This window comes from Anas platyrhynchos, chromosome 28 (assembly GCF_047663525.1).
Source record: "Anas platyrhynchos isolate ZD024472 breed Pekin duck chromosome 28, IASCAAS_PekinDuck_T2T, whole genome shotgun sequence".
Lineage (NCBI taxonomy): Eukaryota > Metazoa > Chordata > Aves > Anseriformes > Anatidae > Anas > Anas platyrhynchos.
Genome location: NC_092614.1, coordinates 3,608,963 through 3,632,017, shown reverse-complemented (window position 1 = coordinate 3,632,017; position 23,055 = coordinate 3,608,963). Strand labels below are relative to the sequence as shown.

The 23,055-nt window shown below is 55.4% G+C and overlaps 2 protein-coding genes across 23 annotated transcripts in view; one reads left to right on the top strand and one right to left on the bottom strand.

The window, feature by feature from the left end:
* TANC2 (tetratricopeptide repeat, ankyrin repeat and coiled-coil containing 2) overlaps positions 1-15,648 on the top strand; it is a 283,394-nt gene extending 267,746 nt beyond the window's left edge. For 14 of the 21 annotated variants that reach the window (XM_072028945.1, XM_072028943.1, XM_072028946.1 and 11 more), the window contains 5 exons: positions 393-422; positions 1,389-1,480; positions 3,124-3,270; positions 5,730-5,830; positions 7,915-15,648. In XM_072028945.1, coding sequence (XP_071885046.1) covers positions 393-422; positions 1,389-1,480; positions 3,124-3,270; positions 5,730-5,830; positions 7,915-9,871 — 2,327 coding nt within the window. In that variant the 3' untranslated portion in view covers positions 9,872-15,648. The remainder of the gene's footprint in view (positions 1-392; positions 423-1,388; positions 1,481-3,123; positions 3,271-5,729; positions 5,831-7,914) is intronic. The other 7 variants (XM_072028949.1, XM_072028959.1, XM_072028956.1 and 4 more) reach the window with 4 other exon arrangements.
* A 129-nt stretch (positions 15,649-15,777) lies between these two features.
* CYB561 (cytochrome b561) lies at positions 15,778-20,503 on the bottom strand. 2 transcript variants are annotated; one of them, XM_027445775.3, is made up of 7 exons: positions 20,347-20,503; positions 19,207-19,376; positions 17,949-18,156; positions 17,608-17,706; positions 17,415-17,518; positions 17,158-17,315; positions 15,778-16,466 (listed from the first exon to the last, which is right to left on the bottom strand). In XM_027445775.3, the coding sequence occupies exons 3-7, from the start codon at positions 18,148-18,150 to the stop codon at positions 16,271-16,273; spliced, it is 759 nt and encodes a 252-aa protein (XP_027301576.2). In that variant the 5' UTR covers positions 18,151-18,156; positions 19,207-19,376; positions 20,347-20,503; the 3' UTR covers positions 15,778-16,270. The 2 variants fall into 2 exon arrangements, with proteins under 2 accessions (XP_027301576.2, XP_071885065.1); XM_072028964.1 differs by lacking the exons at positions 19,207-19,376; positions 20,347-20,503 and adding an exon at positions 18,253-18,396.
* Between the last annotated feature and the right edge of the window lie 2,552 nt (positions 20,504-23,055).

The following is a 23,055-nucleotide window of genomic DNA, read 5'->3' as shown; positions in this document are numbered from 1 at the left end:
TCATGACTGCCATGTCCTCTTGGTTAAGTTGGGATTGTTTTTGCTGTCGTATTACTTAGAAGAAGTTAATAAACAACTGTTTCTTTGGCAAGGTCTTTCCTCCGGTAAAGCTTTTTCTATCTTTACTAGTCTGAGTCGACCAATGTACTATGTTCATGCATTGCTGTGAGCTGCTGCATTCACTTGCTCTGTGTATGCTTTCAGATTTTAGTGTTACCTGCACTGCGCCACACAGCTGCTCACGTTACGTTTTCCTGTGAAAGGGGATTTTGCTGGTGCATTGGCTTCTTTGCTGCCTGCCTCTCACAGCTGCTTTTTTCCTTTCTTTTTTTCACCTTCATCCATTTTTTCCCCTCTCTCCTACAACTTTTTGTTTTCTCCTTTCTTTGAAGGTTGTCAGACGTTACCGAGTCGCCCACGAGGTATATCTCATTGCTGTCAGCATCAGCCTCGATCTGATAGCTTTGTCAGCCTTGCTTTCTCCTGTTTGATTTAGCCTGCATGCGTCCCCAACACCTCTAATCTTTTAATTTACCTCACCTTCAAATAATTTTTTTAATGACTGTTGCAGAGAATAACTTGAACTCAAAAACTAACCCCCTCCCCCCAAAACGTACTGAATCTACTTACGCAGTGTTGTTGACTTATTCTTCCCCCACACTAATGAGTTGTCCCCAAATTTTTGCCGCCCCTGCCTCCCAAGTATCAGGCCTTGAGCTAACAACTGGCTCTGCACGGGTGGACCCTGCGCTGGCCAAAGCCAGACGCTGCTGTCCTGCAGCACTCACCTGCCCAGAGCCGAGGTTGTCCCCAGCCCAGCACGGATCCTTCGGCACGAGCCCTGCTGAGCCACGGCCTTGCCTTCGTTACATCCTCCAACTATTTGGATTTTCTGCTTTCGTATCTCACACCTTGCGAAGTTGGAAATCAAAATCCAATTAAAAGCAAAATGCCTACCGACAGTCCAACTGCAGATTTCCTAGGACACCATAGATATTTTAATTTACAAGTGCTCTTTACGTAACCGCTTTGATTTTCCTTTCAAACCCGGCTTAGTTCCCGACCACGCTGCCTTCCCCCCCCCAGCTGGTTCTGCAAACAGCACTGCCCTCTCGTGGAAATGGCTCCCAGCATTTCCCTGATCCGGTGGTGGTGGTGATTAGCCTTAGCCTTAATGACTACCAAGGAAAAACGTTGCAATGTGGATGACGTTCACTTAAGTGCGAGAGGAACTGTCAGCTCAATCCTTTGGAGCACTCTGCTCTTTGACCATGCCAAGTTGTTCTCTCCAGCAGAAATTCCCACCCCAGGATATTTTTTCCACCCAGCTTCCTACCACCCTTGCATTGTATGAGTTTTTTACCCATCATGCATCCTGTACACTACAGGTCCAGCAACATGGGCGATGGCAACCTCCAAACCAGACATCATGATCATCCTGTTGAGCAAGCTGATGGAAGAGGGAGACATGTTTTATAAGGTGAGAAGAGCTTTTTAAGAGAAATTGAAAAAATGACACTTAGAGCATACATTTCAACAAGGTTTTGGTCTTCCTTTGGTAGCTCAGTGAGTAACGCTGCTGCCTTAAGCCATGGCAAGTAAACTGTACTGCTAGTGGGATCCCACATGTTGCAAACTGTTTGGTTTTGGTTAGTGGGGTTGGGGAAGGGGGCGGGGTTGATTGCCAAAATCTGTAACGAGGCTGAGGCACAGCCAAGTCTGTCTGCGTGCTGGCTTTCAGCCAACACTTCATTTCCTCCTTGGAAACACCAGGCCCCAAGTGTTTTGCAGAGATCCTCGATGCCATTGCGTCAGATCTGGCGGTGTTGTCATTACCTCGCTGGCTCTCTGCTGTGAAGCGAGGCAATGAGACGGTATAGCCCAGGAAAACTAGTGAAAGAAAGTTTTTTGTAATGAAAACAGATTGTCAGGACACAGATGGCTTTGTCATGTCCTTTAGCCCATGGGAGATGTTCCACCACTACAGTTAGAGTCTTTTTTGCTCCGTGTTTATTTTAAGCCAATCTTTAAAACCTGGAGATTTGCACACACACACAAAAATGTGCAAGTACAACAATGATTCACTGTTAGGCTCCAAGGGTGAAGCAGAAAATATGCAAAGCTGGCATTGTAACTGGAGTTATCTGCCAGAGATACGTGATACAACTGAGAAACCTGAGTCTGAAAGGTTTTAAAGCTTACTGTTCGTAGCTGCAAAATTTATGTCTGGGTCGTCGTGAATTGCACGTGTCCTAGATCCCATTTTGCCCTCTTTCTTTCACCCTAGCTGCCATGGCTGCCCCCCTCCAGGGCGCAGATCATCCCATCCCAAAAATAGGTGCCCAAAATAGCAAGGCTGAGTCACCCTTTGAAGGTGACTGTTGCGTCCCAATAACTATAAAAGGAACCCAGTTGACAGCCTTAGAGGTAGACACCTAATTTCTAGACATCTGAAGTCCAGGGAGATGAATCCCAATCCATTTGTCCAACTTCAGAGCCACATCGGTGCCACAACGCTGATCCTTGCTATTGCAGAGGCTTCTCGGAGCCCCAGGATCTCCACCCAAAGCCCAAAGCTTTGTATTTCTCACCCTCCCTAGTGCTTCTTACGCTTTGAGTTAGCCTTAAATGATGTGAAATGCTCATTGCCAGAGACCAGCTCCTCAGCACAGCCCATGGAGTCACGCTGCAAGTGCACACTGTGTGCTGCTGGGGCTCACACAGGGTCAACCCCTGAGCTGTTAGCAGGGTGTGAAGGCTGCACCTTCCCATGGGAGGGATGTGGGGTCCTCTCCAGGAATGGGGGATGGATCACCCAGATCAAAAGACCATCTACCCAGACACCAGGTGGAGTTGTATCGAGTCCATTTAACAATTTCTGCTGTTTCCCAGTGTAACTTGACAACTCTGTGTGACGTGGGAGAGCTCAGTTTGCACAAAGCAGCTGCATTCCCTGATCAAAGGTTCCCTTGATCAAATGGTCCAGCTTTCCTTCCTAGAAAAGAACTAAATAGCGATGTCATGTTACCTTAACCACACAAAGCATTCTTGGGGCTGGCGAGTTTTCTGCAGTAAAGTAAACTCAATCAAAGGATGTGTTTTGACCCGTTCTCCTTCTATCAGAAAGGTAAAGTGAAAGAGGCTGCCCAGCGCTACCAGTACGCTCTGAAGAAGTTCCCCAGGGAAGGATTTGGAGAAGACCTGAAAACTTTCCGTGAGCTGAAGGTGTCGCTCCTTCTCAACCTCTCCCGATGTCGAAGGAAAATGAATGTAAGTCTCCCCGCTCTCCACGGCCTTACGAGCAAGCTGCCAGCTTCCTGCCTGTGCATAAAGACCTGTCCATCCTGTAATTGTGCTTTGACCTCTGGGATCTCCCCTCTGGGTAACCTGGTTGTCCTTCACAGCGCACTGCCAGTTTATAATTCAAAAGAAGTAATGATTTAATATGCATTTCTGGTGATTAAAAATTCATTGCTATGTTTATAGCTTTTTGAATTTTTTATTACTCCCTTTTGATGATGATGTGAATTGGGGGTGGAGGCATTTTCCAGATTTCTAGGGCAGTGGTGAGGGAGGAGCCAGGAGATGTGCTCCTTTGAATACTAATTAATTTAAAATGAAGGAGCATATGCTTAGGGGGCTAGCACTTCCCCAGGGCAGTGACTCATCCAGAAACACCCCCACATCCTCCCTCTCCTCCCAGAACTGCCATATCACTGTCACTCTCCCTGCTCCAAACTAGCAGCATCTAGCAACAAACTTCTGCAGCATGTCTGTTCTTCCAGCAGACAAGTGCCACCTCCCCCTTGCTCTGCGTTCAGAGACTTTCACCTCTACAACTTTTAAAGTCTCCGTAGGCTCAAAAAAGTGAAATCCTCCGCCAAGGCTATGAGCCGGCAATGATTACACTGGAAGGGAGGGTGGGATTTTGTGACATGTTCATTTTTTTTTTAAGCTATGAAGGAGACAGATGAAAAGCAGTGGAAATAAAATCTTAACACTGGTGAACAAACAGCACAGTTTTCAGAAAAAGTGTGAATCTTTTCCTTAAACAAGCCAACTCCCTGCTAAGTCTGCACTTTAAGGACAAGATTCCCAGCTCACTGTTAGCAGGGGAATCCCAGGTGTTGTGATAGGGAATCTCAGGGGGCTGTAGTTGCTTCTGCAGTTTTTGCACCTATAAGGTACACCGTAAAGGTAGCTACCACTTGACTACGATTAGTTTAGTTTATCAGACAGTCTCTCTTCAGTAGCTGCCTCTGAAGATACAAACAAAAGTATTTGCCTACAAACCAGACTTACGAATTTTCCCCTTTAGATTCAGAAGCAAAAAACTTCTTACTGAAGACTTTTGCATACTTAAAACAAATTTCTATTAAACTGCAACGTGGCAGGTTATGGCACACGCCTGAGAATTTGACAAAATCACCCCAGGACGAAGCACGGTGCTGTTCTGTGGCCTTTTGAGCTTTGGAGGCGTCGCCTGGCCCTCCTCCATCTCCCGGTGGGAGTCCAAGCGGAGGCAGTGCCAGGTAGCTCCCACCCCCATAGCACCCAGGGAGCTGCAGGCAGTGCAGTCCTCGCTGCAATTCATCTCTTCCTACAGCAGACACCGCAGTTTGCTCGGATGAATCACTCTGAGAGCTGTTCCAGGCAGGGTGTCCAGACAGCAAACTCCATCACGGGCACCTTAGGGGAGATTAAACCTCACCCAGGGTTTTGCTGGGTTATGGATGACCTTACTTGTTCCTGCACGGCTGCTCGGTGCAGGCCAAGTGGCCATGGTGCGCTCAGAAACTTCGCTTCTAGCCTGGTGGAGTTTGCTTGCTAAGTTTGTGAATGACTAAGGAATATTTTTAGGTTCTTTAACCCTGAGCAGTTCTGGTAGAGAGCCCAAGTCAAGCAGTCCAAAGCTGTGAGTATTTGGATGGGAAATGAAAACCCTTCCGCTGGGAGATCTCCTGTGCAGGTGAGAGCTGAGCTCAGCGATACGAGAAGCATTCGGGATGAGGGCAAGGGAGGACAGCTGGCATGGTTTGAACCATAGCTGCTGGCCTGACCTCATGGCACTGCCACTCAACAGCACCCGAAGCAGTCTCCCAAAGCAATCTCCATCCCATGCTGTCACCCTCTTCCTCCCCACTCCAAACAAATCTCCCAAGTGTAGGCGAGAGGCAAGGGAACTGTGAAATGGGTGGCAGAGGTAGGAGACCTTTGCCAGGCAAGCCCTGTTTGTAGCTACCAAGGTATCGATAGTCTCATGTAGAGTTTTATTCAGCCCCTCTGAAGTATGTCAGTGTTGCAGAGTGGGAAGCAGAGGGCGTGGGAAAGGTTTCCTATTGCTTTTGACTGTGGAAAAAAATCCTTCATGAGATTACATTCCAGGCTCTGCAAGACCAGATGTTTCCTCAAGACTGGAGGCTGTTGGACAGGGATTGCATGCACTTGTTGGGGACACAATCAATGAGAACGGAGCCGGTGGCACACTGGCCTCCGGTGGGTGCTGACAGCATCTGGTGTTACGGAGAGAGCTTTGAGTCTTTGGGCATGCCATCATAGCACTCTGTTTGTAAATGATTTGGAATCAGTGTGAAACATTCCAGTACCATCAAGTTTTCCAAGTTAAAGTGCAAAAAAAAAGTCCATATTAAGTTTGTTTTCTTCCCAGATTGTGTGTATTTTTATTTCTATTATTCAATTACTTATCTCCACACCTATTGTAATGACAGGATTTTGGAATGGCGGAGGAATTTGCCACTAAAGCACTGGAGCTGAAACCGAAATCTTACGAAGCTTACTATGCAAGAGCGAGGGCCAAGCGCAGCAGCAGGTGAGGAGAGGGAGAGAGCCGAGGGAGAGGGGCTGGGTGGGCTCTTCAAACCTGGCCACACCGGTGTGGGAATTCACCGTGCAACTCTGTGCAAATGTCCTTGTGTGAAGAAGTGGCAAAGAAACATTCATTAATAAGATTACAAAACTCCAAAGTAAAACCCTAATTCGGTAATTTCAGCTGAATGTGAATGTTTCGAAACTGTTCATCCTAGCTGAACCTTGTCTGAACACCTTACTGCACTGGAAATCTTTACACCAAGGTTGGGTTCTCGTTTAAAAATACCCTTTATTTCAACCACAATGTAGACTTGAAGCAAGATATGATTCATGGAAGCCCTGTGGCCTGTGCTGTGCACGAGGGCAGGCTCTGTTCATCACAGTGATTTCTTCTGGCCTTAAAATCTATGAATCTCTCTGTCGTGCAGCACACGTTGCAAGGCAGTGCTGCTGACTAGCCGTGTGGTGCCTGTGCAGGCCATGCCAGCCACCGTGCTTCCAGCCATAGTTTGGGCTCAGAGCGCTGCAGGCAGCTCCTGGGGCGATGCAGTGCTGGCATTTCTCTGCAGCTCAGACGGAGACCAGGGGGTGCCCTCGTTCAGTGCCCCAAAAGCTGAAAATGGGAGGTTTTATTCATTTCAAAACCGATCCATGCCATTCCTAAATGAGACAGAGGGCTTGCTTTTGAGTCCTGCCCTCGAGGGCTGGGCACGCTGTCATTGCACAAGTCCTGGTTTTAAATGGGATGCCTTGCACGGCAGTGCAGAGATTCACAGCAGCTGGCGGTTTGTGAAGCCCACCTGTGTACACACAGCCCAGCGGGCAAGGCCACGGTTCGACCTTCCATGCTGGAGCCAAGGCGTGTAACGGGGCTGCTGGCCCAGCTGAGGCCACGCTGCCGGGTCCAGCGGGTCTTGGTGTGGGAGGTGAAGCCGTGACCTTGTGTTCTGCAGAGAAGCCCTGCTGGCTGAGCCGCACTGACCTCATGCCTTTCCTTTAATGGTTTTCCTCTCCATTGTTTCCAAATTGCTTTAAGGAAGCGTAAAAACTGGGTCGCTTTCCAGATGATATCAGCCTCCACGCATACAAGCGGCCTTTTCTCCCCAGATCTGTCCAACAGAAACCCTTATCACTTTGGCCTTTCTTCTTTATTTCCCTGTTTGTGCACAGCAGCACCCCTGAGGTCAGCGCAGTCGGGGGAACGAGGCTTTTCCTTCTTGCCCAGGGTTTTGAAAGGGTCGTGCAAAAGCTTGGGCTGGTGTTGGGAGGTGCTGGGGAGTTTTTCTTTGTGGCAGAGCAGCAAAGCAGGGTGTCTGCACGTTCAGCCCAAGGCGGGGGATCATCCCCCAGATCACGCTCATGTACAGATGGTTTTGCTCAGAAGTGAGCAGTGTCCCTGTAAATGACATCCCTCCTCCCTGAACCCCCACCTCCCATTCCTCCTCACAGGCTAGCCTTGCCATTGCAAAGCCGTCCCAGGGGGGCTTGCAGGCTTGCTAGCATTGCTTGGCTCCTTTGTTCTGAAGAAGTTAGCCAAATCCCTTTGCAAAATTGCAGAGACAGCCTTGCCTAAAATGCTGACCCACAGGAACCCCGGCTCCCGGAGCCAGCCGTGACGCTGTGTGGTCTTGGCGGCGGTCACAAGCTAAATTTTCACTGCCGTAAGCAGTTGCAACAAAAGCTGCACTTGTTTACAGCGATGGTGAGCTGGGCTGCTAGTTACTGGTGTGTTGGTTTCCCCTTTGCTAACACGAGGGCAGAGCTCACGGTGGTGCTGTGAGGAGTAATTAAGAAGCCTGTATCACGCACTGCACAGGACAGGCATTTTTGCTAGTCTGGGTTGTGCCATCTCAGAACTGCACTCCCCTTTTCTCCCAGAATGGCTGGCGGTATTTTCCTTCAGTTTGGCTAAAATAAATCCGAGGGAGGCACGTAAGGCAGGGTTGGAGAGAGGCAGCCAGCTGTAGCAGTCGCCGCCGTCTCCCTCAGTAAAACAGACAAGGCACTTAACCCTCGGTAGCCTCCGAGAACGGCTCTGTTCAAATCCAGAGTAATTTCAGTTCTCATTTCTGTCCCTTTGTCAAGCAGGCAGTTTTCAGCAGCCCTGGAGGACCTGAACGAGGCCATCAAGCTGTGTCCAAACAACCGTGAGATCCAGCGGCTGCTGATGCGGGTGGAAGAGGAGTGCAGGCAGGTGCAGCAGCAGCAGCAGCAGCAGCAGCCGCCGCTCCCGGTGGAGCCCGAACCCGAAGCCCAGCACGAAGAGCTGTATTCCGTGCAGGATATCTTTGAGGAGGAATACCTTGAGCAGGATGTCGAAAACGTTTCCATTGGCCTGCAGACAGAGTCCAGGCCAAACCAAGGGCTGCCCATCATCCAGAGCCCACCGCCATCCCCTGCTCACAGGGACTCCGCCTATATTTCGGGCTCGCCTCTTGGCTCTCATCAGGTCTTTGATTTCAGGTCCAACAGCTCCGTGGGTTCGCCGACCAGGCAAGGGTACCAGTCCACATCTCCTGCTCTGTCTCCGACACACCAAAACTCCCATTACAGACCTAGTCCTCCGCACACTTCTCCTGCGCACCAGGGCTCCTCTTACCGCTTCAGCCCGCCTCCGTCTGGAAGCCAAGGGAAGGAATATCAGAGCCCACCGCCTTCTCCTCTCCGCAGAGGCCCTCAGTACCGCGCCAGCCCCCCTGCAGAAAGCATGAGCGTCTATAGGTCCCAGTCGGGTTCCCCGGTCCGTTATCAGCAAGAACCTAGCGGCGTCAGCCAGCTCCCCGGTTGGCCAAAGTCTCCCTTGTCCAAAATGACCCAGCGATCCTTCCAGATGCCCCAGCTGCCCGTGGCGGTGCCGCAGCAGGGGCTGAGGCTGCAGCCAGCGAAGGCCCAGATCGTCCGGAGCAACCAGCCCAGCTCTGCCGTGCATTCGAGTACTGTGATTCCGACCGGTGCTTACAGCCAGGTGGCCCACTCCATGGCCAGCAAGTACCAGTCGGCGTCGGGGGAGATGGGGGTTAGTCAGAGCAGGTTGGTGTACCAGGGCTCCATCGGGGGGATCGTGGGGGACAGCAGACCCGTGCAGCACGTTCAGGCCAGTCTCAGCGCGGGAGCCATCTGTCAGCACGGAGGCCTGGCTAAAGAAGATCTTCCCCAGAGGCCGTCCTCGGCTTACAGGGGGGGGATGAGATACAGCCAGACGCCCCAGATCGGGCGAAGTCAGTCCGCTTCCTACTACCCGGTGTGTCACTCGAAGCTGGACCTGGAGCGGACCTCCCTCCCCGCCAGCCAGCTTGGCTCTCCGGACGTGTCTCACCTCATTAGAAGGCCCATTACGGTTAACCCCAGTGAAATCAAGCCTCACCCGCCGACTCCGAGGCCGCTGCTTCATTCCCAAAGCGTTGGCCTTCGCTTCTCTCCTTCCAGCAATAGCATTTCATCCACCTCCAACCTGACTCCCAACTTCCGCCCGTCTGCTTCGATCCAGCAAATGGAGATCCCTCTCAAGCCAGCCTACGACAGGTCGTGCGATGAACTTTCTCCGGTCTCTCCCACGCAGGGGGGCTACCCCAGCGAGCCAGCGCGTTCCCGGACCACGCCGTTCATGGGAATCATAGATAAAACCGCTCGGACTCAGCAGTACCCCCACCTCCATCAGCAGAACCGGACCTGGGCCGTGTCATCTGTGGATACTGTAATTAGTCCTACGTCTCCTGGCAACCTCCCCCAGCCAGAATCATTTAGCCCACCTTCGTCGATCAGCAACATTGCCTTTTATAACAAAACCAACAATGCACAGAATGGCCATTTGCTAGAGGAAGACTATTACAGCCCCCATGGGATGCTGGCCAATGGGTCCCGGGGAGACCTCCTGGAGAGAGTCACCCAAGCCTCCTCGTACCCCGACGTCAAGGTGGCAAGGACACTGCCTGTAGCGCAGGCCTACCAGGACAACCTGTACAGGCAGCTCTCCAGGGACTCCAGGCAAGGGCAGACGTCCCCAATCAAACCAAAGAGACCATTTGTGGAGTCTAATGTGTAAAAGACGCTTGTTGGAGTAAGACCCTTATGTTTTCAGCACACACTTCCAAGCTTGATTTCCATGCATATTATTATTATTATTATTTTTGTTTCTCTTTGGTAGCTACATGACCAAGTTTCTCCGGTACTTTCTGTGTGGTGGTCAGACAGCCATGCACGTGCTCCAGCCCTTCTGTTACCCAGCTGACTGTGAAGCCAACATCAGCCAAGCCAGTATCATTTGCCCAATTCCAGCTAAGTTCCCTCAGTTTTCAGCTGTCAACCAGGATATTTTAGTACGTGGTGTGGGGTAGTCCAGAAATATCCCCTCCGCAGTGGGAGGTAACCAGCTCTTTTTCAAGAGACAATTGCGTTTCGATTTAAATTGGTTTCTTTTTGTCTCAATGAGCTCTTACACAATTCTGATGAAAATTCCTAGTGGGAACAGAGCAGGGATCCCAGGAGCCTTTTCAGAGGCCGCGGCCGCAGGTCCCCGTGCCAGCCGGGTCGTTTCTCTGCCCATTTTGTCTCTTTGCCCACGAAGAGCGAATGATCCGCACAGAGCAGGGCGTCGTTTGCTTGATCGCGAAGTAGCTATGCACAGTCACCATCCGGCTTCACCCGGTTTGTAGAATTTTAATCGGAATTGTATCTGTTATTTCACCGCGTAAATCTGCCCCGAGGGGTGGGGATCACGAGAGATGCGTTGCTACTTTGCAGTTTACCTTCCAGGTGCCCCGACGTTGATTTGCTCTGGGGGCATTTTACAGGTTTGCAGAGATTAAAGCTGGCCCTTCGCACGCGGTTTGAGCAGCCAAGGGAATTGGCTGGAAGCCTCTCGTGGACTGGGATTGCAACAACTTCGTCACACCAGTAGCAGATGACTGCACCTCACGCATACGACACCGCGTTTTCACCAGGACAGTTTTAACGTGGGGGTTTCCGTTTGGTTTTGGTGTTTTTTTTTGTGGGGTTTCGGTTTGTTTGGTTTTAGTTCGGGGGAATTTTTTGGCTCACGAGGGAAAAAAAAAAAAATTGCTTAGGAAATCCTGTTCGAGGAGGAAAACAGCAGTTTATTTTCCTGTGCTTAGGGGATGCGTAACATGGCATCGTGGCTCCCGAGACGGGAAGGGTCCGAGGAGGTAACGGTGCCCAAGTCCTTCGGCAGCATCGCTTCCCCTCTGCGTGCTCCTGCTCCGGGACGCCGTGCCGGAGGGGGGCTGCGCCCCTCTAAGGGACATGCTGCTTCCTTAGAGCTGCAGGATCCGTTCCCAAAATCCTGGAAAGCGATTGCCCTGTTCCGTACCTGCAAGTGGTACAGACAATGTTTTGCTCCTTAAGGACCTGTAGTTGAAAGAGGGAGATTTATAATTTATTTATGCACTCTGTTTCAGGACGTTTGGGGGTTGGCTGGTTTTCTCTTATTTGTTTTAAATCGAATGCAAATCAAAGACAGCGTGAAAAGCAGGGGACGCTTCCAAAAGCCTTTTTACCGAATTTTTCAATTATTTTCTGGAATTTTGGGGGGGGCTGGAGGGATTTCTTTCCAAACGCTTCATTTACTGCTGGTTGTTTTGTAATCTGCCTTTTTCAGTTACTGAGGGCGAACGGTCGGACGAGCTGGGGGGGGGGGAGAGCGATAACCGTGTAGCTTGTTTTAAAGCGAAAATAGTGCCTGTTGCCCAACGCTGAATCTCACCCATATCAACTCCTAACAGCAAAAGGGATTTGGTGCTGAGCAGGAAGAGCGAGCGATACCTTTCAGTGTTTCCAAAGGGCTATGCAAATCCAGCCGTAGGTTGAAAAATTCCTCGAACCAACCCGCGGAGCCCAGCCTCAGCTGGTGTAGACGAGCCAGGCCGATTTACACCAGCTGAGGACGTGGCTCGAAGCTCGAAGCAAACCCTGGCTGTGGTGGGGCTGTCCTGCGCGTGGCTCAGCACATCTCGGCGTTATCTCACCGCATCACTCGCTCAGACCAACCCGGGACGCGCGTACCTTGGGATGACGGGGCCCTGTGTCTCATAGACACGTTGAGAGTATTCGGGGGGGGTTCCTCTACAGGCTGTGGAGATGCTTGCGCTGTTGTGGCTATTTTGTATTTGTCCAAGCCAGTATTTGTATTGAGGTGGGCGTTTTCCTTCTCGAGTGCGGCTCGAGACCTTTGCTTTCTTACAGGGCTGTAGAGCAGGCTGTAGACTCGGAGACCCCTCAGGAGCGCGGGTCCCGCGGCCGTGCCACTGGTGCACGCCCCGCTGCTCTCCGTGGAAGGGGTGCGATGGTTTTTGTTCCTCTTTTGGAAGTGGTGTGTTCTGCTTTGCAAGGAGTAACTGCTTTCTTTCCCTCTACGTACCGCACGCCTAGCTAGCTAGCAACACGCATCCGTGGGTCTGCAGCAGCATCGGTCATTTTGCTCCAAGCCTCGCTGCCTCTGCTTTCCCAAAGAGTGAGTGGCTTTCTGCCTTGAGTTGCTTCTTTGCAAGGGAAAAGTAACCAAATTCAGCCCTGTTGCTCTTTTATACGGTGGAGTGAGACGTGCCACGGCCATAAGCCGGCGTTCTCAGCTGAGACGCCAGCGGGACGGTCCGTGTTGAGGAGAGCGTTGTAAGAGCTGCCTGTGCTTTGCTTTGCTGTTCACTGCCATGTGGTTCCAGTACTGTACTCCCGAGATGTCCCCTAGCAGCACTTCTGTGTGTAACTTTGGGTTCGTGAAGGTGTTTTAAGGGAACAACGAAACAGCTCACACTTTTACCACTAACACCGAGATGAACGAATGCTGAAATACTGCAGCATGCAGGTTTTTTCACAAGACCACGTGTTACATTTTCACAGGATTCTTGCACTAATGGTTTACCATCTGTTCTCTCTGTAAATGGGTGCACTTTACTGTTTGAATTTGTTACTATGATAAATACTGGATATTTAAGCGTGAGTAGTGTCTTCATTAGAAAATAGCAAAACAACTCTTGTCTCTTAGTGTATTTTTCAAAAAAGAAAAAAAAAAAAGAAAAAAAGCAATGAATCATAACATTTATAGCACAAGAACTGACTCTTGTATATAAGCATCAACAGATGGAGTAATTTTTAAACACAAAATTATTTGCAGTGGTTTTAAAGCGCTTCCCCAGCAATTCTCTTAGGGACAGCTGAGGCGTGATTGCTGCTGCAGTCGCTGGGCGGGCGAGGAGCACACCTCTCCCTGGAAAAGCTTTTCCTTACTCAGTCCTGTGTGTCCTCAACGTCACGATTCGGGTTTGGCATGGACAAAAGCAGAGGTCATTTCATATTTGCAGTCGTGCGTGGTCGTGTTGTAAAGTGCCCTGATTTCACCCGACATCACCTCGCTGTGTCACCTTAGACGTAGACCTTAAAGACACTGCGCTGTATCGGCCGTCCGTGCTATGCCTTCAGCCTCTTGGAATAATTAACACTTGGGACGCTGCTGCCAGTCGGTGCCTCCATCCCCTCCCCTCGCTGCCCTGGTGCCACCCGCGAGCCCCTGCCTTGGCAGCGAGTGGGACTCATCGGGTGCACCAAGTAAACTGGATTCTTGGTGACTGAAACCCTCCGGATTTGGTTCTTGGGGCGTATTCGGTAGGCGATGCTGGAGCAAACACCTGTATTTAGCCGCAGCACCCACCAGATGTCCCTCGCACTCTGCACGCGGTTGCTCGGTGCTGGATGTGCCGCAGAGCTGAAATATCTGCCAGCTCGGGGCATCGGTGTCTGCTGCATCGCGGCGTGGCTTCTCCGGTTCTGGTTTGTCCTGGGGGAAGGACACTCCTGTCCTGGAGGCGGGGAGCCCTGCTGGGTGGGGAGCCTGTGCTGCTCTCCGTACCATCCAGCTTAGGAATGGCATTAAGGGCTTTGAAAATAGTCGAGAGATCATTATAAAGTGCTTGGAAAAGGAAAACTTTTCCAAAGATGAGGCCCTTGGAGGCTGTCTCCGAAGGTAAAGGCGCAGTGCAGGCGGTGCCGCCGCCTCGGTGCTGCTGCTTTGATTTGATGCACGGGAGGGCGAAGGCTGCGGCAGCTCCCAAAACGCCCGGGGTCGGGCTGGCACCGGGCACCCGCGGTGCAGGGGTTTCATCCAAGCACTGACCTTTGTGTTCTTCTTTAGCGTGGCTGTAAAGAAAACTGCTTAGCTCGTGTAAACGTGTGTGTGTGCATATAACAAATACCTAAGCCATAGTTGGGTTAGGTCCTGAACCAGGGTGGCTACGAAATTTGCAGCGATTCGGTCCCCTCGTACCAAGGTTGTCTATTCAGGGTTACCCAGAAGAAGTCTAGCTAAAACCCAAGTGCCAGCTCCGCCTTATCTCGAGAAACAAGCAAGCCAGCGTGCCTGCTCGTGCTCCACCTTCGTTGCAAAGGTGGGTCCTGGGTCATCTGTTGCAAGGTCTTTGGTGGTTGTACTTTGATTCGTCTTTGGGGGGGTTCCAGGCGACTCCTCTGCTGGGATCAACAGTGTTTAAACAAGGGCTTAGGGTAAGAGCTATCGTCCCTGCTGCGGCACGGCACGGCGCGGCGCGGGGACCTCTGCAGATAAATGCCTTCGCTCCCTTCTGGTTGCTCGACGCGAAGTCTGGTGGGGTGCATTTGGACACAAGCACAACGGTGAAAGTCAATCTGCTTTTTTTCAGATTTGCTTGGATAATTGCTGGATTTTCACTCAATCAAACTCTTTTTCTAATTCTAAACCACTAAGGGCTCAATTATTTAGCAAGATGCGTTCGTGTCCAACTCCTGACTGCAGCTGGATCTCACTGGGACTGTTACAGATCCACCCAAGAGAACACAAAGCTAACACGATCGTCACCACTAAAGCGAACGGACACCAAACAGATCCGCCGTACCCTTCCCTCCTGCTAAGTTTCTAGCTGTTGCGGTACTGGGGAGTCAGCAGCCGGGTCCCGTCCGCCACCATTGCGTCCTGGTCTCTGTAGTCCCGCAAGCTTTGCAAGAAAGACTTTGTCCCTTCTGGGTGACGCTCTCCGGGGAGGCAGGTAGGCTCCGGGTGGTCTCCCCCGGAGGTTTAGCACGCGGGGGCTCGTTCAGTTGGGTGGAGAAGCCTCAGGCCCAGGAAATTCGCTCGCTTCACCTTTGCCTTGCCGTGTGCACCGATTTGCCAGCCACCATCCGCAAGCCGCGAGCCGCGCCGTGTGCGTTACGTCCATTCTGTCGCTGCACCGCTAGCCCAGAGACTCGTGTGGACTCTTCCAGCACCGCAGGTGTCATTCCTGTCCGGCGTTTTCTTTCCCATGGTGTTGCATTCAGCGTTTTGTCTCTGTTCTGTCTTCACTTCCAAGAGGATCTGAGTTGGTACAAACATGTACAGTAAACACACTTTGTGATTTGTACAATTCCCTGGTTGCCATCCTTGAAGACACTTGCTGGGAAGATCTTTAAGACACTTAATTTTCCTTTAGCTTTTCTATAATTCCGATGTAAAGGACTTTCTCTGTACAGTATATTATTCAATGCATGTTCTGTTCTCTCTACTGATATATTGAACACCACACAGTTGTGATATTGTGCAGTGGGGAGAGCAACCCCTGCCGACAGCGGAGGCCTTCGCCTCTCATGTAAAAGGAAAGAAGAAAACATATTTTTTCCTTTGCTGTATTTGCTTGAGCAGAGTTTTCTTGTCTGTACATGTGAGCTGTGAGATAGATGTGAAAAGTTCAAAAGAATGCATTTCCCCCCCGCCCCAATGTATACAGATTGTAATCTGTACAATGAAAACTGTATGTATGAAAAAAAAAAATGTACTTATTTATAAATGGTTAACACTTGGAAGCAGCCTGTGGACTGGTGTTTTTCCCACCCTGCTGCCCAAAATGTCTCAGCCTCGCGGCTCCCGGGGGGCAGAGGGGCTGATCCAGCACCCCGGGGTACCCGAAATGATGAGCACAGATGGGAGCCGGGCAGGGTTAGCTGCAAATATTTATTAGGATAAATATATGTCTGCAGACAACACATTGCACGAGAGGGGAAAACATTTCAAACACAAACCCATGAAAGTTGCACCGACATTGCTCAGGGAACCTTTGGTGGCCGCAGCCCCGGCACGTGGCCGCGCCGGAGGGGTGCGGGCTGAAAACAAGTAGAAAATCTTCATGATCGGTGCCGTCCGATCCATTTGGCATAAAGAAATGGGGGTGGGCTTTGGGCTTTGGAGCCTTGCGGCAGGGAAATGCAGGCTGTGAGCCTGAGGTCACCAGGGCAGAGCCTGTGGACCCCGTGTGGGGCGGCACCTCCATCCCCATGCGGGTCGGGGGATGCTCGGGGTGCACGAGGGGGTCCCTGGGGGCTGCTTGGAGCCCCAAGCAAAGGCTCTGCTGCCGGCACCAGGCACGACGATGGGGGGCACAGGGACATCCAACACCCACCCCTGCTGGGGACCGAGGAGCCGGGGGTGTCACTGGCTGCCGCCAGGGCTCTCACCCTCCGTGAGGGTCTTGAAGTCCATGGAGAGGGCCAGCTCCTCGGCCAGCGGCGGGCGCTTCCACTCGTCCCGTGTCAGCACGTAGCCCACCACCAGCCCGAAGGCCACCAGCAGCAGCCCCACGGTGTTGGCCAGGACGCCTTCGGGCACGAATTGGCTGTAGGATTCCCTGCGGGCACAGAGGGGGATGCTCAAGCCTTGGGACGTGGGTGGCCTGGCCCTGCCCTGGCTGGGGACCCTCTCGTCCTCATCCTCATCCTCCTGGAGGAAGGTGGGGTGGCCCCACAGCTGGGCACAGCCCCCAGAAATGTCCCCTGCCCCCAGATCCAGCAAGAAGTGAGGCTGCTGCTTGCTTTGACAGCAGGGGGAAGCTGGGGGGGCACGGTCCTACAGACCCAGCCATGGGCAGCCCAGCGCCCCCCCGCCAGCTGAGCTCCCCCAGCCACAGGGAGGGGGCTCCTGGGGGTACCCTGTGGCCATGTCCCCACAGTGCTGGGGCAAGGGGGACCCCCGCCTGCAGCCCGATGGGCAGTGGGCTTTCAGGGGACGGGGACATCCCCGTGTCCTCCAGCAGAGCTTCCCAGGGGGTTCTGCAAACAGCTGGCAGCGGTGAGGCGGCAGCACTTGCTGCGTTCCCCACCAGGAGCAAAGAAGAAGCTGAGCAGGATGCGGCCCCCGTGAAGCATCATCTGGAAGTGACTCAGCAGCAGCAAAACCGAAACCCTCGGGGGGGAGCAGAGCCACAAAACCTCAGCCCAGGCAGGGGCCAGGCTCTGCCCTGCAGGGCTAGGGCTGGAGCAGCACTTTTGGGGGGACTGGGGGGAGGTATTAATCCTCCCCCCCCCAAGTCGTTCACCCACCTGATGTTGAAGAGCAGCATCTCGGTGATGCCCAGCAAGCAGGTGGCGATGGAGAGGGCAAAGAGGGCGATGCCGACGAAGATGTGCTGGGGCTTGTAGCGGCTGCGCAGCGAGAAGGACGCGCCAGGGGCCAGGAAGAAACCGCACCCCAGGAGCCACTGCGGGGCGCAGGGGTGTCAGGGGGTGCTGGGGGCCCTGTCCCTGTGTGTCCCCCCCCCCCCCCACACCCAGGGGTGCCGGGGCTCCCCAGCCCTCACCTGCACAAGGTAGAGCACGAAGGCGGCCATCCCGCACCAGCTGTGCAGGCTGTACATGTCGGCGATGCCCTTGGCACGGTGGGACTCGAAGACGGCCACGATGCCTGCGGAGAGGAGACCGTTACCCTGCCGGGGACGGATCCTGCCCCCCCCTCCCACCCCCCCACCCATCACCCCCAGCCCCAGCACCCACCCACGAGGGCGATCACCAGCGCCAGGCCGTGGAGCAGAGCGTGCAGCGTCTTGGTGGAGCGCTTGGCTTCGTTCCTGAACACCCGGTAGACCAGAAGAGCTGACGGGGAGAGGGCGGGTGAGCGCTGGGGCAGCACCTGGGGGTCCCCCCAACCTCCCTGGGACCCCCCCATCTCCCTGGGGTGCTGCACACGGCTGTGGGGCTGGCCGGAGCTTCTCGCCAACTTCATTTACCACCACTCTGCTCCCTTCACCCCCCATCCCGGTGGCACTGGGGGGGGGGGCTGCACCTCAGGGGGGGCTTTGAAGGCTGCCAGGAGGACCAGGGTGGCCCCTGCTCACCGTCACCTTGGAGGAAAACCATGCCCAGCACCATGCAGAGCGGGTGGACGTTGAATTGCAGCTGGCCCTGCCAGGCCACCCCGCCCCGGTAGCGGCCCAGCCACGCTCCGGTGGCCGCCAGCAGCGTCAGGCCCAGCAGCTGCGACACGGCCACGTACGCCGAGAGCCCGGCGGGGCTGGCGGGCGGCGGAGCCCCGTCCATGCCGGCCTGCGGGGACAGAGAGAGGGAAGGCAGCGAAGCCACCGGGCCGGTGGCTGCGGTGCCAACCCCAGTGCCGTGGTGCCCACCCCACCCAGCCCTCACCTGCCACGGGGCCCCCGGCGCTTCCTGGTGCCGCTGCGTCACCTGCGCCCGGGGGTGGCTCCCAGCCACCGCGGCACGCCCGGCCCTGAGCTGCTGGATCCAGTCCCCTCCTGTCCCCTCCTGTCCCCTCCTGTCCCCTCCTGCTGCCCTCCCGGCCTTCAGCCCCGTCCCTGCTCTCCTGTCCCCTCCCTGCGCTCCCGGCCCTGCTCCTGTCCCAGCCCCCCTGGCCCTGCACAGCGGCTCCTGCCCCACAGAGTCCCTGTGCTCGTGCCCCATCCGTTCTGCCCCCTTTCTCCTGCCACAGCCCTCCAGCTGCACTGTCCCTTCCACCCCATCCCCATCCCTCTCACCCCCATCCTATCCCTCCATCCCTATCTCCACAACCCCATCCTTCCATCCCCATCGCCCCATCCCCATCCCTCCCCCCATTTCCCTATCCCTCCATCCACATCCTCCCTCCATCCCTCCATCCCCATCTCCCCATCTCCATCCTTTCCATCTCCCCATCCCTCCATCCTCATCCTTTCCCCCATCCCCATCTCCCCATCCCCATCCTTCCCCCATCTCCCTACTCCTCCATCCACATCCTCCCCCCAATCCCTCCTTCACTATCTCCCCGTCCTTCCCATCTCCCCATCCCTCCATCCCCATCTCCCCATCCCCATCCTTCCCATTATCTCTCCATCCCCAACTTTCCCCCCATCCCCATCTCCCCATCCTTCCATCCCCATTCTTCCCCCCCCCTCCCCACCCTCCATCCTTCCCCCATCTCCCCACCCTCCATCCCCACCACCGCACCCTCCCAAACCTATTACACAAAAGCAGCCCAGGTTCAAGCGATGCTGCTCAGGGCCCCGCAGGCCACCAAAGCGGTGACCCTTGGGGACAGGAGGCTGAGCAAGCCCCGGTGTTGGGGGTCACCACAGATCTGCCCCCCAGACCCCCATGACCCACCTGCACCCTCTTTGTCTTGGGTTATCCCACAGGGATCCGAGCCTCTTCCAGCAGCACGGCCGCCGCTCCCGCTGCCCGTCCGTGGGGGCCACCAAGCCGCAGCCCCAGGGCCACCTCTGTCCCCGTCCCCGCTGCCGCTGCCTCTGGGGACCGGGCTGCGACAGAGAGCACTGCCAGGACCGGGGGCGCAGGGGGGGGACGGAAAGGGGGGGGGGGATGCATTAAGACCACGCACACACTTTATTCCCAGCCACCTTTATTGGATCAGCCGGCTAAGTGGGTTAGGGGAATTGGTTTATCCCATTAAGGTTTCACTGCAAATGTCGCCTGCCCGCGTCCAGCCCCAGCGCCCGGGGCCACCGAGGTTCTGGGGGACGTGCCAGGGAGCAGGGCAGGAGGGGGGGGAACCACAGGAGGCAGGGCCCCCTCCCTGCCACACGGTGGGACCCCAAAATCCTCACTGTTGCCGGTGGCACCCTTGGGACCCCGTCCTGCCCCGTTTGGCTTTGAGGCTGGCAGAGGAGCACCCGCGTCCTGCCACAGCCCCGAGCGCCAGCCCCCAGTGTCGGGGGGCTGCTGGCACGCTGCAGGGGGACAGCCCCGTCCCCAACCACCCCGGGACCAGCAGCAGCCCCTTAGCCCCCAAAATGACCGCTCCTCAGCCCCCAACCCCCCCCTCCCCCCAAGCATCGGCAGAGCCAGAGGTGAGCAGCCGCCCCCCCCGGCAGAGCAACAGGTCAGTGGCACGGCAGATAACCCCCCCCCAAAAAAAAAAATGTTCCCCCCTCCCTGTGTCCTCTCTCCCTGCCTGTCCCCCTGCCACCGTGTCCCCTCGCAGCCACCTGGGGCAGCCCCCAATCCTCCCCCAAAGCCCCCTTATTCGGGGGAAGGGTCTTTGCTTAACCCCCCCCATGGTGTACGGGGTTGGGGGGGGGCATCTCACAGCCAACAGCCCCTCACCGTGACCTCTTGGCTGAGGTCCCCCCAAAATCCCTGTTGGGGCGGGGAGGAGTCCCCACAGCAGTGCCATGCAGGGGAGGGATGAGTGATGCTTTGGGGAAGGTTTTTTTTGGGGGACACCCCCACCGAACGGCACATCCCACCCCCTTTTATGCCCCCCCCCCCCCCCCAAAGCCCTACCTGCGGGTGCTGCCAGGCCCGGCGGTGCCAGCGGCTGAGCAGGGACAGGGCCAGCAGCGCGTTGGCAAGGCAACGGAGCGATGGCAAGGCGAGGGGGGGCTCCCCACCACTGCCCCCCCCCCTCATCCCAGCATGGCTGTGCAGAAGAAGGGTGCCGTAGGGGCTGGGGAGGCTGCAGGATTTTTTTGGGGGGGGCTGCAAAATGGTGGGGATGGTCCCCAAGGCTCTGAGCCACAGCCGGGGAGGTGCCGGTGGCTGTGTGCCCCCCCCATGAGCTGTGCCAGGCCCTGTGTCCCCCCCCATATTGCTCCCCAGGTGATGCAGACACCCCTGGGGAGCCCCCAAACGACCCCCCCCAAAAAATTCTGAGACCCCCCCCCCCAAACCCCCAGCCCCCCAGCATGGTGCCAGCCCCCACCCCAGCTTTATGGCCGTCGTCTTTTTAATTCGAGCAGCACTAATGAGGGACTTGATGTAATTAACTCCCGCTAATCACTTGCGCCCACATCAGCAGCATCAGGGGGATGGTTAGGGGCCTGTGGCTTTGGGTGATGGGGTGGGGGGGGGGCGTATCCCTGTGTCCCTGAGCCCCCCTCCTCCCTCCCCCGGGAGCCCCTCGGGCACAAGTGGCCGCATCCTGCGGTCCCCATGGGACACCCCCGGGAGAGAAAAGCCCTGGGAGGGGAGAGGCAGTGGGGTGGGGTGATGGTATGGGGGGGCACATCCCAAAACTCCCCCCCAGCCCCATTTTTGTGTGGGGTGTGCGTGTGTCACACGGTGCCACTAGGTGTCACCAGGAGCCCGCGGTGCGCTGCGCCCTGGGACCTGGGGCAGCTGCTGAGACCTGGAGCACCCCTGGGACGTGGAGCACCCTGGAGCACCTCAGGATGTGGAACACCCATGGGACCCAGAGCACCCCTAGGAGCCAGAGCACCCTGGGTGCTGGAGCACCCCAGGAGCTGGAGCACCCACCTGGGGCATGCCAGGTCCTGGAGCAGCCAGTGGGACCTGGTCCTGCAGCTCAGGGCAGGGCTGTCCCACACAAGCCCCTTCCCTCAGAAAGGGACTTTGGGCTCCTTGAGGGCTGTTCCTGCCCACCCAGCCTGCAAAGACCCCCCCCGGAGCCCCCAGCTCCACAGCAGCCTCCCCCTTGCACTGGGCACTCACCTGGGGCAGTGCCAGCCCCCATCACCACCAAGAGAAATCCCCGTCCCTGGTGGAAACCCAGCACCGCAGGAGTGTCCGGTCCCTGCACCACAGCAGAGCCCCAGGTGCAGCAGCCCCAAACCCTCGTCCCTGCAGAAATGCAGCCGGGGAGCTGCTGCGAGCTGCGAGCAGGCGCTGTCACAGCCAAATTCCTGCCGATGGAATCGACCGGGTCAGCTGGAAAGGCCCTACAAAGATCACCAGGTCCTACTGATGCAAACTTCGGTAAAACCAACAGCCAGAGCCCATTATCTCGAATCCTTATCTTGAACACTGCCAGTCACAGGGCACCAACCTCCTCGCTAGGCAGCCTGTGCCCATGTCTCGCCACCCTCACCGTGTAGATATTTTTCCTAAAGTCTGCGCTGACCCTGCCTGGTGCGGTCTCGTGCTGGTCCCACGTGTCCTGTTATCGGTGACGAGGGAGCAGAGATTGGTGACAAGGGGGCAGAGATTGGTGATGGGGCAGAGAGCAGTGACAAGGTGTCAGAGACCAGTGACAAAGGGGCAGAGATCGGTGACAAAGGGGCAGAGACCAGTGACAAAGGGTCAGAAACCAACACCTGCCCCCCATTTCCCTCCCCAGGGAGCAGCGAGGGCTCCTCGCAGCCCCCTTTTCCCCAGGCCGGACAGCCCAACAGCCTCAGCCCCTCCTCGCAGGATGCGCCCTTGTTGCCCTCCTCTGGACACTTTCAAGTCCCTTCACACCCTTTTTGTATTGTGGAAGCCCGAGCTGGAGGCAATATTCAGTTCACCTTGAATATTCAAGAGGGAGAATCCCCTCTTCTGACTGCCCGGGGTGTCCTGCACCCCAGCACGGCGTTTGTCCCCTTGGGTGCCAGGGCACCCAGGCCCCCCCTTGAGCCCCATCGCTCCTCACCCACCTGTCTCACAGCAGGGCCATGTGTCCAGAAGGATGCTGTACCAAAAACCTCACTGAAATCCCCAAATCCAGCCCCATTGCGCCCACCACCTGCCCTCCATCCACCACGGGGGTGACTTTGTCATGGACAGAGAGAAAATTGCTCAGGCAGGACCTTCCCCTCCCCGTCTGTGCCTGCCAAGATCTTTGTTGTCTAAACGCCTCCCGCTATCCCCCGGGACCGTTTTCTGCACAACTTTTCCAGGGGCTGGGGCTGGGTAACGGGTCTGCAGCTCCCTGGGTCTCATCTCGTGCCCTCTTTGTGGCTGGGCACAGCCCTGGCTCGCCTCCAGCTGCAGGAAACTCCCCAAACTCCCAAGACCTTTGGTAAACTGTTTGGTAAATGGTTTACCAGAGCTAATCTAAGCCATAAAACCTGCCATAAACCGCAAACCTTTAGCCACCGGGCTGCACACCATGGCAGGGGTCAGCCGGCCTTGGGGGCAGAGCAGAGGGAGGATTTCCCCCTCTGCGGCTGGGCTGAGACCCTCAGAAAAGCCTCCAAGGGGACGAGCTTGGGGTCTTCCTTTAGGATATGTGCAAACATTTACCAATGGGCCCCTGAACCTGCTGGGCACAAG